Here is an 18877-nt window from a genome sequence, read left to right as displayed (position 1 = left end):
CCTCCCTTCCTTCCTCCCTCTCTCCTCCCTCCCTCCCTCTCTCCTGAGACAGGGTCTTGCTCTGTTGCCTAGGTTGGGGTGCAATGGTGCAATCACAGCTCACTGCAGCCTTAACCTCCTGGGCTCAAGAGATCCTCCTGCCTCAGCTTCTAGAGGCATGCTTACCACATTTTACTACGATTTAATTATTATTTTATTTTATTTTATTTTTCAAGATGGAGTCTTGCTCTGTTGCCAGGCTGGAGTACAGTGGTGCGATCTTGGCTCACTGCAACCTCTGCTACCCAGGTTCAAGCAATTCTCCTGCCTCGGCCTCCCGAATAGCTGGGATTACAGGCACGTGCCACCATGCCTGGCTAATTTTTGTGTCCTTAGTAGAGACGGGGTTTCACCATGTTGGCCACGATGGTCTCGAACTCCTGACCTCGTGATCCGCCTGCCTCGGCCTCCCAAAGTGCTGGGATTACAGGCGTGAGCCACCATGCCCGGCCCATATCTTGGTTATTACAAATAGTGCTGCAATAAACATGAGAATGCAGATATCTCCTTTATATATTTATTTATTTTATTTTGGATATTTACCTAGTGGTGAAATTGCTGAGTCATACAGTAGTTCCATTTTTAGTTTTTTGAGGACCATTTTCTTACTTTTTGACAAATTTGTAGGAGCTCTTTGTTGTGGCCAAATACATGCTCTACATATTCAGAGGATGTATATTATCTACATGAGAGATGTAATGTTCTCTCTGTCTGTTATATATATATGTGTGTGTATAAGTATCTCTCTCCATGTATGTATATATGTTTGCACATAAATATGTTTAATGTATATATATTTATAGTATTATCTAATTCTACTATATTCTCATTTTTCTACTAAATATGTGGAATTTCCAGTTTATATTTGTAATTTAAAATCAAGTTTTCCTTTCACTTCTGCAAGTTTTTCCTTGTTGTTTTATAATAAAAAATTTCAAAAATACAGAAATACAAAACAGGATGATATACATCTATGTACCCCAAACCTAGAATTTTGTTACTCTTTTATCATATTTGTGTCAGATATCTCAAGACATAAAACATTTCTGATTAAGGTTGAGCATGGTGGCTTATGTCTATAATCCCAGCACTTTGGGAGAATGAGGCAGGAGGCTCACTTGAGCCCAGGAATTCAAGACCAACCTGGGCAACATGGCAAAACCCTGTCTCTACAAATAACACAAAAATTAGCTGGGTGTAGCGGCGTTCACTTGTAGTCCCAGCTACCTGGGGTCAGGGGGTGCTGAGGTGGGAGGATTGAGCCCAGGAGGTAAGACTGCAGTAAGCTGTGATTCTGCCACTGCACTCCAGCCTGGGTGAGAGAGCTAGACCTTGTCTCAAAAAAAGAAAAAAAAAAAAATTCAGATAAAATTAAAGCCCCTTTTGCATACTTGCCTGGTTTACTCTATGTATCTCTCTTTGTAGAGACAATTACTACCATAAAGTTTTAAAAATAGTTCCTGTCCATTATTTAATTATACTTTTAATACTTATATATATCTATAAATAAATTATTGGTTTTTAAAATATAAATAAAGTTCCTTAAATCATTTCACAGGAGTTGCTACAGCAGCACAGAAAGCTTTTTCAATATTATGATTCTCTCAAAGCTGTACTATGAGTCAGGGGTAAAGAAAAAAGGCCAAAAAAAATATCCAATTCTCAAATTATAGCTTCTATGGCAGGAAAGTATTAGAATACACCTCCACCTGTAACATAAAGCAAGCAAACCACCAGATACCTCCAACTAGGATCTTAAGATTCCCTCTAAACTGTTCTCTAGAAATACCATTTGTGCCTTTAATCTGCCTTTAAAATTTTTATTTATATATCTTGAGACAAGGTCTCACTCTGTTGCCCAGGCTGGAGTGCAGTGGCACGATCACAGCTCACTGCAGCCTCAACCCCCAAGGCTCAAGTGATCCTCTTACCTCAGCCTCCCAAGTAGTTGGGACTACAGGCATGCACTACCACAATCAGCTAATTTTCTGTATTTCTTGTAGAGATGGGGTCTCAATATATTGCCCAGGCTGGTCTTGAACTCCAGGGCTGAAGTGAGCCTCCTGCCTTGGCCTCCCAAACAGCTACGTGCATGAGCCCTGCGCTCAGCCTTAATCTGCTTTTTAAATAGGAACACAGAACAAAAAAGATTGTTTGCAAATAAACATCTGAAAGAATATAGCAACAGCTGATCAGAGTCCAGGCATTGAAACAAAGCAATGATTGTAGAAGAAGACAATATAAACAACTCTGGAGCAAGAAACTCAAAAGCAGAGACTTTGCAGTAATGTGTGTGCTGGTTATTTCCATTGACCTAAAAGCTCTACCTGGAACACATATAAACTAGGAGGATCTTGTTAACTTATTACCTGAGTAGAAAGAAGTCACTGCCACCAACATTGTGCAATTTTATTAACCATTCAAGTCCAGTAGCATCTGGTAAAATTAGGACAGAATGGGGATTAAAAAATGAACAAATATTCAGTATCAAACATTCAAAGAAGCCACTACATACTCTTTTCACAAATATGTTTCACAAAGCCAGTACAGCACTAGCCATTAACCCAGTACACCAAGGGTACTGAAGTAGTAAAGATGCAACAAGAAAAATAGCTATGTTAGAAAGACCAACATTTTAGAAAAAGAGTAAAACTCTTCCAGTTTCTTCCCTTTAGCTCCTAAAACAACATCGCACAGTCTGGATCTACCTATCTAGCCCTATATCAGCTTCTAGAATATTTGTCAGGAGCAAAAAATAAAATGACCCTGGCCAGTGTAGTATGGATATTTAGGAAGACAAGCGGGAAGAAAGTCAGTTCTCAGAACAAATTACTCAGCTTCAGCCTCATCACCAGGATCTCTGGATTCTTTGCTCTTCCGCATTTCTTCAATGTGCTTATCTTTCTCTGCAAACACTCCAGTGTGTTAGTCATTTGCGCCTTCCTGTTCTTTTTGTTAGCTTCCATTTTGTGGGTCAGTTTCTCTTCTGCTGTTTTAATGAAGCTGTTCTTCTACTGATTTCTGAAGCACTTCTTTCTCCTGCTCTCATTTTTCAGCAAGCTGCTTCAAGACCTCAGCTTCACAAGGCTTGTGTCTTTCTTCTGAAGCTTCTGATTTATTCTGAATTTCCTCCAGGGAAAGATCTTTCTTCTTTGGAGGGGAAATGAGGAACTTTGGGATGGATTCTTTTGATGGGGTCTGAGAATTAGCTCAAAAGCCTGGCCTGAGGCATGCTTCTCTAGTGCTTTCACTTGGATATCAGAAGCCATGATGAATAAAAGACAAGAGACTGGCAGTGTATTCTACAAAATCCACTGGGATAAGGAAAACCCTGCTCGGTCGGAGCCACCTGACTACACTCTGAGCTGTTTTCTATATTCATAAAATGTAAGAGTAGTATATTAAGTTTGTTAAGTTTCCTAACGTGACTAAATTTGACTAAACTACACGACAGGTTTCCTTTGTGTAAGACTGGTGTTAGTTGCAAATTCATGATATTTTCTTGTGGAATATTCCTTTTATCATTAAGTAATGTCTCTCTTTATCTGTATTCATGTTTTTCACTTTAGAGACTATTCTGTTTGATTTCAGTATTGCTCCATCATGTTTCCTTGGTTTCTTTTGCTTAACATTATGTTTGCAAAATTTATCTGCATTGTTGCATGTAGCTATGGATTATTCATTTCCATTTTCACGTTGTTCATGTCCATTTTCACTAATGTATAATATTCTGTTGTTTGACCAATTTATTCTACAGTGAATATACAGTTGGGTTGTTTGTAACTCTTTACTGTTATGAATATTCTTAGACATGTCTTTTGGTACACACGTATCTGTGTTTCAACTGAGTATATATAACTAGTAGTGGAACTGCTGGCTCATAGGGTAGTCATATGTTTAGCTTAATGCCAGTTTTTCAAAGTGGTTGTACCCAGTCACAATCCTACCATTGGTGAATGAGCATGCTTGTGGTCCATATCCTTGCCAACACTTGGCATTGTTAATCTTTTAAATTTTAGTCATTTTAGTGAGTATATAATAGCAATGCAATGTAGCTTTAAATTGCAATCTCTGATTAATATGGGAACACATTCATCTTTTTATTGTCTGGTTGGATATCCTCTTTTGTGGAGTATCTACTCAAGTATTTTTCCCTCTTTCATTTTGGGTTAACTATGTTTCTTACTGATATATAGGAATTCCTGTTATATGCTGGATATGAACCTTCTGTTTGTTATATATGTTGCAAATATATTCCCCCATTCTGTGGACTGCCTTTCTACCTTCTTAATCATGTCTTCTGCTGAAGAGAAGTACATTTTATAGTCAAATTTATCAGTATTTTCCATTACAGCAGGTGATTTTTTTGTCCTGTTTATAAACTTTCCCTGTCCTAAGTTCATGAAGATATTCTCTGATGTTTTCTTCTAGAAGAATTCACTAAGTTTATTGTCTGACTTTTACTTTTTGACTTACAAACCACCAGGAATTGATTTTTTTTTTTCTACATTTTTATTTTAAGTTCCGGGATATTCACCTAGGTATTAAAGCCCCACATGTGTTATCTATTTGTCCTGATGTGATCCCTCCCCTTGCTCCCCACCAGTACAGGCCCTGGTGTGTGTTGTTCCCCTCCCTGTGTCCATGTGTTCTCATCATTCAGCTCCCACTTATGACATGCGGTGTTTGGTTTTCTGTTCCTGTGTTAGTTTGCTGAGGATGATGTCTTCCAGCTTCATCTATGTCCCTGCAAAGGACATGATTTCATTTATTTTGATGGCTGCATAGTATTCCATGGTGTATATGTACCACATTTTCTTTATCCAGTCTATCGTTGATGAGCATTTGAGTTGGTTCCATGTCTTTGCTATTGTGAACGGTGCTGCAATAAACGTATGTATGGAATAAACAAACATTCATTGTAATAGAAGCATTTATATTCCTTTGGGATATACCCAGTAATGGGATTGCTGGGTCAAATAGTATTCCTGGATGAACACATTCTTTATGAAGAAAGATTAAATAAATTCTTCTCTAGTGTCAAGCTACTTTAAACTTGTTTTAATTCAAGACTACTGTGGTACCTTCTAATCTGTCTACAGACTGTCTAATTTAACTCACAAGAGGCAGTATCAGAAACTGGGATTTCCTGGTAACTAAGATTTATAGTTAACTTTTTTTAAATTTTATTTTACTTTAAGTTCTGAGATACATGTACAGAATGTTCAGGTTTGTTACACAGGTATACATGTGCCATGGTGGCTTGCTGCCCCTATCAACCTGTCATCTAGGTTTTAAGCCCTGCATGTATTGGGTATTTGTCCTCATGCTCTCCCTCCCCTTGCCCCCAACCCCACGACAGGCTCTGGTGTGTGATGTTCCCCTCCCTGTGTGCATGTATTCTCATTGTTCAACCTGAATTCGAATGCTGGCCTGTCTTGCTAGGTTGGGGAAGTTCTCCTGGATCATATCCTGAAGTGTGTTTTCCAACGTGGCTCCATTCTCTTCATCACTTTCAGGTACACCAATCAATTGTAGGTTTGATCTTTTCATAGTCCCATATTTCTTGGAGGCTTTGTTCATTTCCATTATTTTTTCTCTAATCTTGTCTCCGCACCTTATTTCAGTAAGTTGATCTTCAATCTCTGCTATCCTTTCTTCTGCTTGATCAATTTGGCTATTGATATTGTATATGCTTCGTGAAGTTCTCATGCTGTGTTTTTCAGCTCCATCAGGTCATTTATGTTCTTCTCTAAACTGGTTATTCTAGTTAGCACTTCCTGTAACCTTTTATCAAGGTTCTTAGCTTCCTTGCACTGGGTTAGAACATGCTTCTTTAGCTTGGAGAAGTTTGTTATTACTGACCTTCTGAAGTCTACTTCTGTCAACTCGTCAAACTCATTCTCCATCCAGTTTTGTTCCCTTGCTGGCAGGGAGTTGTGTTCCTTTGGAGAAGAGGCGTCCTGATTTTTGGAATTTTCAGGCTTTCTGCTCTGGTTTCTCCCCATCTTTGTGGTTTTATCTATCTTTGGTCTTTGATGTTGGTGACCTACGGATGGGGGTTTTGGTGTGGATGTCCTTTTTGCTGATGTTGATGCTATTCCTGTTTGTTAGTTTTCCTTCTAACAGACAGGCCCCTCAGTTGCAGGTCTGTTGGAGTTTGCTGGAGGTCCACTGCAGACCCTGTTTGCCTGGGTATCACCAGCGGAGGCTGCAGAACAGCAAATATTGCTGCCAGGTCCTTCCTCTGGAAGCTTCATCCCAGAGGGGCACCTGCCTGTATGAGCTGTCTGTCGGCCCCTACTGGGAGGTGTCTCCCAGTCAGGCTACATGGGGGTCAGGGACCCACTTGAGGAGGCAGTCTGTCCGTTATCGGAGCTCAAACGCTGTGCTGGGAGAACCACTGCTCTCTTTAGAGCTGTCAGGCAGGGACCTTTCAGTCTATAGAAGCTGTCTGCTGCCTTTTGTTCAGATATGCCCTGCCCCCAGAGGTGGAATCTAGAGAGGCAGTAGGCCTTGCTGAGTTGTGGTGGGCTCCGCCCAGTTTGAGCTTCCCTGCCACTTTGTTTACACTGTGAGCACAGAACAGCCTATACAAGCCTCAGCAATGGCAGACACCCCTCCTTGCACCAATCTCCCATATCCCAGGTTGATCTCAAACTGCTGCGCTAGCAGTGAGCAAGGCTCCGTGGGCATGGGACCTGCTGAGTCAGGCACAGGAGGCACTCTCCTGGTCTGCCGATTGGGAAGAACATGGGAAAAGTGCAGTATTTGGGCAGCAGTGTACCGTTCCTCCAGGTACAGTCACTCACAGCTTCCCTTGGCTAGGAAAGGGAAATCCCCTGACCTCTTGCACCCAGGTGAGGCGATGCCCCACCCTGCTTCAACTTGCCCTCCGTGGGCTGCACCCACTATTCAACCAGTCCCAATGAGATGAACCAGATACCTCAGTTGGAAATGCAGAAATTGCCCATCTTCTGCGTCGATCCTGCTGGGAGCTGTAGACTGGAGCTGTTCCTATTTAGCCATCTTGGAAGTGACCTCCCAATTTCTTTTTAATGATATAAAATCTTTCCTAAGCATCAGTAGGATCAGAAAAGCAAATTTTTCAGAAATTCCAAAAATGTAGAGAAAAGGTTGGACATTTGTTAGGTAAGTAAAAATATATACAATTATATACATATAAAATTATTATATTTGTTGTGTAACATAAAATGTTATTTGTATTGCTCACTGTAGATCTAGTGATTGTAAGAACTTATGTAGCATTTTATCAAGCCTCCTTATCTCTTTAGAGACTTCAAAGACTTTAGAAAGGTATGGAGAACATCAAATGTTGGTCAAGACGGCAGTCAACAGGAACTCTCAAACATTGAGAGTGGGCATGTAATTTGGTACAAGCATCTTGGAAAACTGTTTGGCCTTATCTAGTAAAGCTAAAGATGTATAGATCCTAAGATCTAGCAATTCTGGTTGTAGGTATCAACCCTAGAAAACCTTGCACTTTTGAGTCAGAAGATGTAGACAACAAAACTCACAGCAGCACTGTTTGTAACACAGAAAACTAAAAACAACTCAAATTACCATCCACAGTAAATAGAATGAATTACAATATAGTTATACAATGGAACCTTATGTTTGTGCAATTTATTCAAGTGGTTGCATGTGGCCACGGTTCATTTGGTTCTCAATATATGCTATAATATATAGATGATACATGTATGTGTGTATACATGTATTTCATTGTGTGAATATACTATATTTAATTTTTCCAGTCTGTTGTCATTTGACATTGTCAACATACATTGCTTTACTTCTTTCTTTTAAAAAGTTGAGATGAAGGTCAGATAATATGAAATTAATCATTTTATAGTGTGCACTTCAGTGGCATTTTGTACATTTACAATGTTGTGCAACTACCACCTGTATCTAGTTCTAAAACATTTTCACCAGCCCAAAAGAAAACTTATCTCTATTAAGAAGTCAGTCCCCACAGCGAGACTCCGTCTCAAAAAAAAAAAAAAAAAAAAAAAAAAAAAAGAAGTCAGTCCCAGCCGGGTGTGGTGGCTCCCACCTGTAATCCCAGTACTTTGGGAGGCTGAGGAGGGTGGATCATCTGAGGTCAGGAGTTCGAGACCAGCCTGACCAACATGGTGTAACCCCATCTCTACTAAAAATACAAAATTAGCCAGGTGCAGTGGCGGGCATCTGTAATCCCAGCTACTTGGGAGGCTGAGGCAGGAAAATCACTTGAACCATGGAGGAGGAGGTTTCAGTAAGCTGAGATCGTGCCACTGCACACCAGCCTGCGCAACAAGAGTGAAACTCTGTCTCAAAAAAAAAAAGTCAATCCCCATTCTTCCTTTTTGTAATACCTCAGAACTACCAATTTGCTTCCTGTCACTATTGATTTATCTGGATTTATACAGTATGTGGCCTCTGTGTCTGGCTTCCTCCAATTAACATCATGTTTTCAAGGTTCATCCACACTGTAGTATGTATCAGTATTTCATTCCTTTTTACAGCTGAATAACATTCAACTATGCAAATATACCACATTTTGTTTATTGATTCATCAACTGATGGACATCTGTCTGGGTTTTCCCACCTTTTGGCTAATGTGAATAATGCTGCTATGAACATTTATGTACAAGTATTTGAGTACCCAGTTTCAATTCAATTGAGTATCTACTTAGAAGTCAAATTGTAGCAGAATTGTGGGCCAAGTGTAGTGGCTCACATCTATAATCCCAGCACTTTGTAAGCCAAAGTGGGAATATCTCTTGAGTCCAGGAGTTTGAGACCAGCCTTGTTTATTTGGTTGAGCCACAGGTGAGCGGTCTCTCAAAACAAAAGTGAATGCAGAGCCTTGCCTAACAGTGCAAAGCCAGCTGCTTATATATCTGGCTCCTGTCACAGTCTGATTTGATTGATGAGGTTGATGGGGTGCTGGGCATATGGGTGGCCAAAATTATCAAGGACTGTGGAGTAAAATGTAGTGGTTTCCACTGGGGCAGAAAGAGAAGGACTTCTGGGCTTGGATGCTCAGTGGGAGGTACCCAAGGGAGGAAGCTGGGTATCTGATGCTCAGGCATCAATAGTGGGGTGACATCAATACAAGAGTGGACAGCAAGAGGGAAATATCATCCTCACCGCCCTCAGCATTCCCTGTGAGCCAGCCTCCCCGCCATTCTGCATTCCCCACACTTTCAGTTGGTGAACAGCAGTCTCCTGTTGGCTGTTGCTATAATTCGTAACTTGGGCACACAGTAAGCTCCTTGGTCTCTGATCCCTTAGGGGAAAAAGGCAACCAAATGCAACTGATGGGGTCTGGGTAAAGTCCTCAGTGGGGAAGAGAGGCTAAAGTGACACTGTGGGTGGAGCCTACGAAGTTCGCCAATATCTGTCTTAGTCAACAAACAACACCCCCTTGGTCAAGGCATATTATATTTTTACTGACTCTTGGGCTGTTGACAATGTTACCTGGTCTGCCACTTGGAAGAAAACAAACTAGCTGATTACAGACACTCCTCTTTAGGACTGTGAACTGTGAAAACAAATCACAGCTGAGAATCAGACAGATGTCTGTGGCAGTGGCTCACTCTCCAATGGAATGGACTGCAGTGACACTGCTAATCAAGTATACACCATCCAGACTGCTGCCACTGCTGTCAGGATCAGCAGTCTGCACACTGCAACAACACACTGCACATAGCAACATCTGCCATCATGGCCTGGGAACAAAGTAAAGATTACATGTGTCTGACACTACTATTGCATGCTGGTCTTGTGCTTCCTTTCAAAAGTCAGCCTGTTTTGTCTCAGTGAAGTAAGCCATATTGCATGGGGTGTGGTCCCTCTTACTTCTGGCAAGTTGACTATATCAGGCCTTTGACACACACACACACGCGTGCGCGTGCACACACACACACACACACACACGGGGCTAATGTTAATGTGTTACAGTTGTTGACATTTTTTCGAGTTATGGTTTCATTGTTCCAGTCTGTTCAACCAACTCCAGTCACACTGATCAAAATGTGTTATGCTTTTGGTTTTCCAGACCACTTTCACTCTGACAATGATACGTCTTTTACTGTGCAGAGGTTGCTCAAAAATGAGCCGATAGTCAAGGTATTCAACGGATATTTCACGTCCCTTATCATCCTCAGGCTATTGGCTCCAACAAGAAGTAAAACGGACTTTTAAAAAATCCACTGAAAGAAATTTCTGACTCTACCTTCTTCACACTCTCCTGGTCCATGCATCTTAGTAAGGTAGTTTGGTCACAAAAAATGTACCCCACAAGGGTTCATAGTCTCTTAGCCACCTCCTATATAATGATCAGGATGAAAAGGGGAAGGTTTGCTAGACTTAGTCTGAAATTCTGGGATTCCACTCTGACAATTCCTGGGCATGATATGCAGCTTTCTTTCTCCGAACAACGACTCCAAGCCAGCCTGGTTGGTATACTCTCTGGGTGGCAGTCTGGCAAAAGGGAACTTAGGAAATTCAAACTTAATTCTGGTTCAGCCACCTGGATTCTCTTGTTGTACTGAAACCTGGATAAGGGGTCAGCAAACTATGACTTGTGGGACAAACCTGGCTAGTTGCTGATTTTTAGAAATCAAGTTTTATGCCTGGCATGGTGGCTCATGCCTGTAATCCCAGCACTTTGGGAGGCTGAAGCGGGCAGATCACCGGAATTCAGGAGCTCGAGACCAGGCCGGCCAAGCTGGTGAGAGCCTGTCTCTACTAAAAATACAAAAAGTTAGCCAGGCATGGTGGTGCATGCCTGTAATCCCAGCTACTTGGGAGGTTGAGGCAGGAGAATCACTTGAACCTGGGAGGCAGAAGTTGCAGTGAGCTGAGATCGAGCCACTGCACTCCAGCCTGGGCAACAAAGTGAGACCCCATCTCAAAAAAAAAAAAAAAAAAGAAATCAACTTTTACTGGAACACAGCCTTTCTCTCTCTCTCTCACACACACACACACACACACACACACACACACACCCCACCTCTGGGGCTATTGTTAATGTGTTACAGTTGTTGACATTTTTTTCAGGTTATGGTTTCATTGTTTCAGTACGATCAACCAACTCCAGGCACACTGATCAAAGTGTGTTATGTTTTTGGTTTTCCAGATCACTGCGATCTCAGCTCACTGAAAGCTCTGCCTCCTGGGTTCACGCCATTCTCCTGCCTCAGCCTCCCAAGGAGCTGGGACTACAGGCGCCCGCCACTACGCCTGGCTAATTTTTTGTATTTTTAGTAGAAACGGGGTTTCACCATGTTAGCCAGGATGGTCTCGATCTCCTGACCTCGTGATCCACCCGCCTCGGCCTCCCAAAGAAGACCACTTTCACTCTGACAATGATAGGTCTTTTACTGCAAAGGTTGCTCGACAATGAGCCGATAGTCAAGGTATTCAACAGATATTTCACACCACTTATCATCCTCAGGCTGCTGCCATTTCTTTATGTGTTGTCTGTGGCTGCTTGTGTTCTACAATGGCAGAGCTGAATAACTGTGTCAGAGGATGTGTAGCCCACAAAGCTAAAAATATTACGATCTGGCTCTTCACAGAAAGTTTACCAACTCCTGCCCTAGGTAATAAAGATAACTACCACTTGGTTGAGGACACTGCTCACCAAGTACCCCTACAGTGACCCACGCCAGTCAAGGGGGGAAATAAGGTAAGTCCGTATAAACTTTGTAAAAATGCTCTTGTTCCTCTTGCATGTGACCTCTCTGAGTAGAGGATTAGAGAAAAGCAAAGCATTTGAAGTGACTGACAATCACTCCTGTTATATAGCAGATCCCCCTTATCCATGGGAAATATATTCTAAGACTCCCAGTGGACACCTGAAATCATGGATAGTACTGAATCCTAAATCCTATACACACCCTGCATTTACTATGCATACATACCTATGGTAAAGTTTAATATATAAATTAGGCACAGTAAGAGATGAACAACAACAATAATAAAATAGAAGAGTTATAACAGTATCTATAGGGATTGGGTGGAAAAATAAAAAAATACATGTACATCAGTACTCTTGTGCTCTGGTGCAATTATTAAGTAATATCAGGGTTATGTGAATGCAATAGCCCTGCGACAATAGCTCTGATAACCAAGAAGGCTACTAAATGAACAGCATGGACAGCATGGATATACTGAACAAAGGCAGAATTCACATCCTCGCAGACAGGGCAGGATGGTGTGAGATTTCATCTTGCTATTCAGAATGGTGCACAATTTAAAATTTATGAATTGTTTCTTTCCAGAATTTTCCATTTAACATATATATTTTTTTTACCATGGTTGGCAGTTTCATGGTACCTGAAACTGCTGAAACAAAACAGCAGATAAGGAGAGACTACTATATTTTGCTTTATGCAGATTTCAGGTATATTTCAATATATTACCTTTTTCCCACAACATAGCTCTCTGCCCTCCACCACCACCTTTTTCCTCTCAGTCTTTTTCATCTTAGCCCTTTAGTATGCTCTTCTTGGAGCTCAGCAGTGCAGAGGCTGTACCATGTGTTTCCCAAAGTAAATGGTTTCCTCTTTCTGCTCCAGTTCCCTCCAGCTGCAATAGCAGGGAGTTGGGACAGAAACAAATGAAATAGATTTTAAAATTCTGGGAGGACTATTAAATGGCCATAAAGCCTATCCAGAAACCCTGCTGGTCAAACAGATTTATTAAATTCGTCAAATCATATACCAAATTTACTACAGCAATGGAGATCACCTTGACAGGGTTTGGGTAGCATTTCAACAGGGGAAAGTTAGGCAGGAGTATACATAGGGTTCTGGGATACAAACTCCACCAGTTTAAGTGGGTGTTTCTCCCCCGAATGGGTAAGGATTAGGCAAAGTTTGTGACTTAGTAGTTTAAAACTGATGGACACAAGAAGCCAGCCTTGAGCAATCTGTACAGATAAACATACTGTTTGTCCTAAAAATCAAAATGTCTGTCCTGATAGCTGTTTATTTAGATAAACTGATTTGCAAAAATTTCCTAGAGCAGAAAGTTATGTTGACATAAGTGTTGTTGATTCTCAGGCCCAACAGTTGGCACAGGCAGTCTCATTTCTCAAGACAAAATGAAAAGAAGTCAGCTAAAACTTAAAATCTTTAAAAGCTGTAAAACAATTAGGGAGACGGGCGGATATCCCATACAATATTAGTTGCTCCACATTTTATACTTAAAAGAAACAACCTATTACTATTTGGTCAATTCATCATATGGCGACTTGATCTAACAAATAAAAGAGTTTTGGCAACATGGGCTGGTTCTAATGTTAAGTGTTACATAAAATTTTGTCCTTGACTTTCTTTTTTTTCTCTCTATAGCCCCTCTCTTAAACTTAACCATGGCTTCCTATCATCTACAAAGTTTTATCCCCAATCTTAGTTACAATCCTTGACCTCTCTTCATTTTATTTATTTATTTAGAGACAGTCTCACTCTGTTGCCCAGGCTGGAGTGCAGTAGCACCATCTTGGCTCACTGCAGCCTCTGCCTCCCGGTTTCAAGCAAGTCTCCTGCCTCAGCCTCCCAAGTAACTGGGAATACAGGTGTGCACTGCCATGCTTGGTTAATTTTTTTTTGCATTTTTGGTAGAGACAGGGTTTCACCATGTTGGCCAGGCTGGTCTCGAACTCCTGAGCTCAAGTGATTTGCCTGCCTTGGCCTCCCAAAGTGCTGGGATTACAGGCATGAGCCACTGCGCCCAGCCTAATCCTTGATCTCTCTTTCAGATTCAAAATTATATTCTAACTGCCTGCTTGATATTTCTACTGGATATTCTGATTCATTTTCCCCATAAGACACTTCTTTCTCCGTAATAGTCTAATCACCACTCTACCTGTCAATGAAGCTAAAAAGTAACAGAGTAATTTCTTTTTTTTTTTTTTTTTTTTTGAGACAGAGTTTGGCTCTTGTTGCCCAAACTGGAGTGCAGTGGCGCAATCTTGGCTCACCACAACCTCTGCCTCCGGGGTTCAAGTGATTCTCCCGCCTCAGCCTCCGGAGGAGCTGGGATTACAGGCATGCGCCACCACGCCCAGCTAATTTTGTATTTTTAGTAGAGACAGGGTTTCTCCATGTTGGTCGGGCTGGTCTCGAACTCACGACCTCAGATGATCCACCTGCCTTGGCCTCCCAAAGTGCTGGGATTACAGGCGTGAGCCACGGCGCCCAGCTAAGAGTTGAATGGTCCCTCTATTCAAAACTATTCATGTCTCAGATCCAAAGGATTCTCTAAGGCAGTGTTAAAGTGCTGGTCAGTGAGGAGACAAGGAGTTTATGTAAGAACATAAACCAAGCCCCGGCTCCTTCATGGAGAAAGCCTCATCAGCTGGACTAACTAGTGTGCTTAGTGACACAGTTAATTACTAGTCTGGCTCAAGCTTCTTTGTTACAAACCAGAAATAGCTTGCTGATCAACTGCCAGTCTCAGATTGTACCTTGTCCCAGAAGGGTACAAAATTAGGTTCTAGGGGCAAATATGGACCTTTACACAGGGACCACACTCTAACATGACAATGAAGATCACGTGCTCATCCCTTTGTCTTACCTTCAAGTTCCGAAGAATTTTTATTAACATTGTTAGTCTGTTTCCTCTTTTTTCACTAAGCACTGTGTTTTAAAGTACCATCCATGTGAATCTACCCTTTGCTTTTCTTTCATTTTTTAAATTTAATTTTTATTTATTTATTTTGAGACCAGGTTATGAGATTGGCTTTTTACTTTTGGTAGAGACATGGTTTTGCCATGTTACCTAGGCTGGTCTCTATCTCCTGGTCTCAAGCAATCCACCCTCCTCAGCCTCCCAAAGTGTTGGGATTACAGGTGTGAGCCACCATGCCTGGCCTACCCTCTGCTTTTCTAACAGCTGCATAATATTCCGTGGTACCTCTCCCATTCCACCTCCATGCCACCAGAAACAATTCTGCAAAGAACATCTTCACGTCTCCTGGTTTGGGCTCTCCACTTCTTAAGATTTTGTAAGTCTCCTAAGTGTCTCCCTGTTTCCAACTTCTGCCTAATTCAAATCTCTGCTCACAGCACAGTTCTAAAACCTTTGATAGCTCCCCATGACTAAAACAGGAAATGCTTTTATTTCATCCTGGTCCCTAAGATTCTATTCCCAATGACTTGGCTTTATGTCTCACTGCTATGCTATTCATATTGTATCTTCCATTAACATTGGAGCACTACTTTCTGGTCTTCTCTCATATTTCTTCCTTTCCTGCCTGTCAAACCTTTACTCTTTATTTCACTCTCTTGGATGCACTTCCTCCTATTTGTTTTGCAACTGTCAGATCTTCAAAATAATAACCCCCTTTACAAAGCTTTCTTCTATTCTTTTCCTTATTAGAAATATCAAGTTTGTTACTCTCCCGCTTGTGATATTATTCTACATATATGATAGTTACTTATTTTATTTTTTTGAGACAGTCTTGCTCTGTCGCCCAGGCTGGAGTGCAATGGCGCGATCTCAGCTCACTGCAACCTCTGCCTCCCGGGTTCAGGCAATTCTCCTGCCTCAGCCTCCGGAATAGCTGGGACTACCGGCGCCACCACTACTCCTGGCTAATTTTTGTATTTTTAGTAGACGCCGCGGTTTTGCCATGTTGGCTAGGCTGGTCTCCAACTCTCCTGATTTCAAGTGCCTCGGCCTCCCAAAGTGCTGGGATTACAGTCGTGAACCACCGTGCCCAGATAGGTTTTTTTATTTTCAGTAGAGGCGGGGTTTTGCCACATTGCCCAAGCTGGTCTCGAACTCCTGAGCTCGAGCAATTATCCTACCTCGGCCTCCTGAGTTTAATGTAAAATCTCAGATGCCATTGTTTTAGAAAGCCTTCAGTAGATTAAGGAGCTTGTTTTCCTTATCCTTAAGATGTCTATTTTTTACATGGCAATATTAACAGGACTGAAAGCTCCTGGAGAGACGCAATTGCCCTTGTAATTTCTGTACAATTTCTGGCAGGAAATAATAATAACATTTAATGGTGTTTATTATTTGCTGGGCATCCTTATAAGGGTTTTACATGTGTTAAATTTATCCCTCAGAACAACTCCGTGAGAAGGGTGCTATTATCACAAAAATTTTATAAAGAACTTAGGCACAGGGAGAGGTTACGTTACCCGTCCATGGTCACGTGGCTGGTGAATGGCAGAGCCGGGGGCTGAACCCAGCAATCTCAGCCAGGGATCTGTGCTCTTAATCACTGTGCTACGTTTATCCCAGGGTGTATCAATGTTTATTCCAGTTACAGGGGTGGAATTCTGCTAGAAGCTTTTGAGAACCTCATCTAGTGTTGTGTTTTTTTCTACCAAGGTTTTTAGCTGCTAAGAGAGAGGCCACTGCCAGGAAGAGCCGGGACGCCGAGCTGTCAAGGCTGACTGAGGAATGGACACTGAACGCGCAGCGGAGTCTCGGAGGGGCAAGCCCGCCAAGAGACCCACTTTGCACAACTGTCCTCAGCCAGGAAACGATAGATCAGGAACCCAGGGACAGAAACACACGCGGGGCCTCTTCAGAGGTCGGGGGGGTGGGAAAGGGGCGGGGAGGAAGATCAGCGCAGGGCCTGGCCGTTCGGAGGAGGTGCTGGGGCGGCGCGAAGGGAGCCGGAACAGGGTAGACTCACAGATCCAGGAGCTGACTGACCCGCCGTGGGCGAGGCATCTCTGCAGCGTCTGAAGCCTCTTCCGCGGTCCCAGGGCCTCCAGAACGCAGCCAGGGACCGTCCGCCAACTCCCGCCCACCGCGCGACGCGTAGGTTTTTGTGACGTCACACGGATTTTTCCGGTGACCGGGGCGTGGCCACGCTTCGGACTCCACAAGGAAAGAAGAGATCTCCCCTTGGGGCGGAGCCACTGAGGGCTGCGCGGAGGAGGCTGGGTGTGACAAAATATAAAGAGGCCCTAAGTTCAGGTGCAATCTGACGGGAGTTGTAGTTCTTTCACCTGTCCAGCGTCTGCTCCAGTGCAGCTGCAGTAGGTTTCTCGGGAGTTCAGCCCAGCGCTCAGCCCCGCTGCGACGCCGCGAGCCGAGAACTCTCCTGTGGCGAAGGGAGAGCTGAGAAGTCGCTGCTCTTACTAAAAGGATACGTTGCATGCTGGGCCATAGCCTTGGCGATGCACACTGGAGACCCGCTCGGATACGGACTCCATTAACATCAAACGGAGCGTTTTAGAGGATCGGAGTTTACTGAGCACTTTCTAGGAAGCGTGCACTGAGCTACGTGCTTTCTATGCCTTAGTTCAATACTTAACTGTATTCATTATAATCCGGTGAAATCGTCATTAGTCTTATTTTACAGATGAGGACACTGCGTACCAACAAGTAACCGCACTAAGAATTTCGTCATGGAGGAGAAGGGAACCTGTATTCACATTAGGAAGGTTCCTGAAGAAAGGGCACCTGTAGGTGGAATTTTCTCTTTGGTTCTGCTGCAGAGTATTTGCTGCTTTTTAGTGCTTCCCGCACCCGCCCCGCCATTCTTCCTTGTAGATTAATCTGTTGTTTATATGCCGGGTTCCTTTTTTAAGCTCCTTGAAAGTTGGAACCCACTGCTGTTCGCCTGTTCAGGATGCTGCACATTCTATCAACATGCATTTATTAAGCACTGAACGAGGGCCAGGGATCGTGCTGGGTGCTAAGGATTGAGTGGTGAACACTTGGGTCAGACAAGTAAAAGGGTAATTAGAATAACTGTTAAATGCTTAGATGGGGTTAGTTTTATGGAAGCACCCATGGTTGGGGGGGGTGGGATACAGATCAGAGAGAAAAGGGTGGTCTGCAAAAGTTTGGGATGGCAACACTGGAGAGTGATCAAGAGTGAGTGTAGGGCAGGGGTTGGCCGACTTTTTCCATAAAGTGCTCTGAAAGTTGCAGATTCCAGGAGAAGTAACTACTGTCAGACCCAGACAAATTGGAGTCCAGAGACCATAAAGGAAGGGAACTCATGCTCGTATGTCTCAGATAAGAACTGTCTCAAGGCCGGACGCGGTGGCTCACACCTGTAATCTCAGTACTTTCGGAGGCCGAGGTGAGCAGATCACGAGGTCGGGAGTTTTGAGACCAGCCTGGCCAATGTGGTGAAACCCCCGCCTCTACTAAAAATACAGAAAAACAAAAAAGCCGGATGTGGTGGCAGGCGCCTGTAATCCCAGCTACTGAGGAGGCTGAGGCAGGAGAATCGCTTGAACCCGGGGGGCGGAGGTTGTAGTGAACCGAGATTGTGCCACTGCACTCCAGCCTGGGCGACAGCAAGACTGCGTCTCAAAAAAAAAAAAAAAAAAAAAAAAGAGGAAGAACTGCAAGGACTTTAAAAAATAAACGAAAAAACCCACAATTCACATCTTTCATGCATTTAATGTTTTGCACAACTTGCTCGTTTTGCAAATATGCACACATTTCTATGACAAGATTTATTGCTAAACATTTTTTAAAACTGCAGCAGTTCAGATAAGATACTGTCGAAAGGATGTTTGGCCCAGCAGCAGCACCTCCAATAATGAACGAACTACACTTCTTGATTTGAGTCTCAGGAACCAATCAACTTTGTTTCCAAGACGTTTATGTGAACTTCTCTACTTTACCAGTAAAATCTTCCCCCTGCTCTTCCCTTCTCCAGACCTGTGGCTTGCCATAGCTGTACATCTTGGATTATAATTGTTTTTGCTCATTCCCAGAGAAACTCAGTATCTTTGGAGAAATCTTTCTCTGTTGTCTTTTAGCTTCCCAGAGCCAAACAAGAACTATTTAGGTTTTGTGGGCCATGCTGGCTTGGTCACAGCTATTCAACTTGTAG

At 42.7% G+C, this 18877-nt stretch overlaps 1 protein-coding gene and 1 pseudogene across 5 annotated transcripts in view; both read right to left on the bottom strand.

Annotated features, from left to right (window-relative positions):
• The window catches only part of LOC105484269 (antagonist of mitotic exit network 1 homolog), a 58502-nt gene extending 41656 nt beyond the window's left edge, over positions 1 to 16846 (bottom strand). For 2 of the 5 annotated variants that reach the window (XR_011609250.1, XM_011745754.2), the window contains exon 1: positions 16729 to 16846. Coding sequence is in view for 1 of the 5 variants with exons in the window: in XM_011745749.3 (XP_011744051.2) it covers positions 16709 to 16746 (38 nt within the window). In the remaining 4 variants the exon portion in view is untranslated. Of the gene's footprint in view, positions 1 to 2408; positions 2476 to 6985; positions 7094 to 16708 lie in introns of those variants that run through there. The other 3 variants (XM_011745752.3, XM_011745753.3, XM_011745749.3) reach the window with 3 other exon arrangements.
• On the bottom strand, positions 2482 to 6992 carry LOC112427163 (stathmin-like; annotated as a pseudogene).
• Positions 16847 to 18877: the final 2031 nt, after the last annotated feature.

This window comes from Macaca nemestrina, chromosome 10 (assembly GCF_043159975.1).
Source record: "Macaca nemestrina isolate mMacNem1 chromosome 10, mMacNem.hap1, whole genome shotgun sequence".
In the NCBI taxonomy this organism is placed as follows: Eukaryota; Metazoa; Chordata; class Mammalia; order Primates; family Cercopithecidae; genus Macaca; species Macaca nemestrina.
Note: the sequence above shows the minus strand (reverse complement) of the source record. Positions and strands in the feature narration are given on the sequence as shown.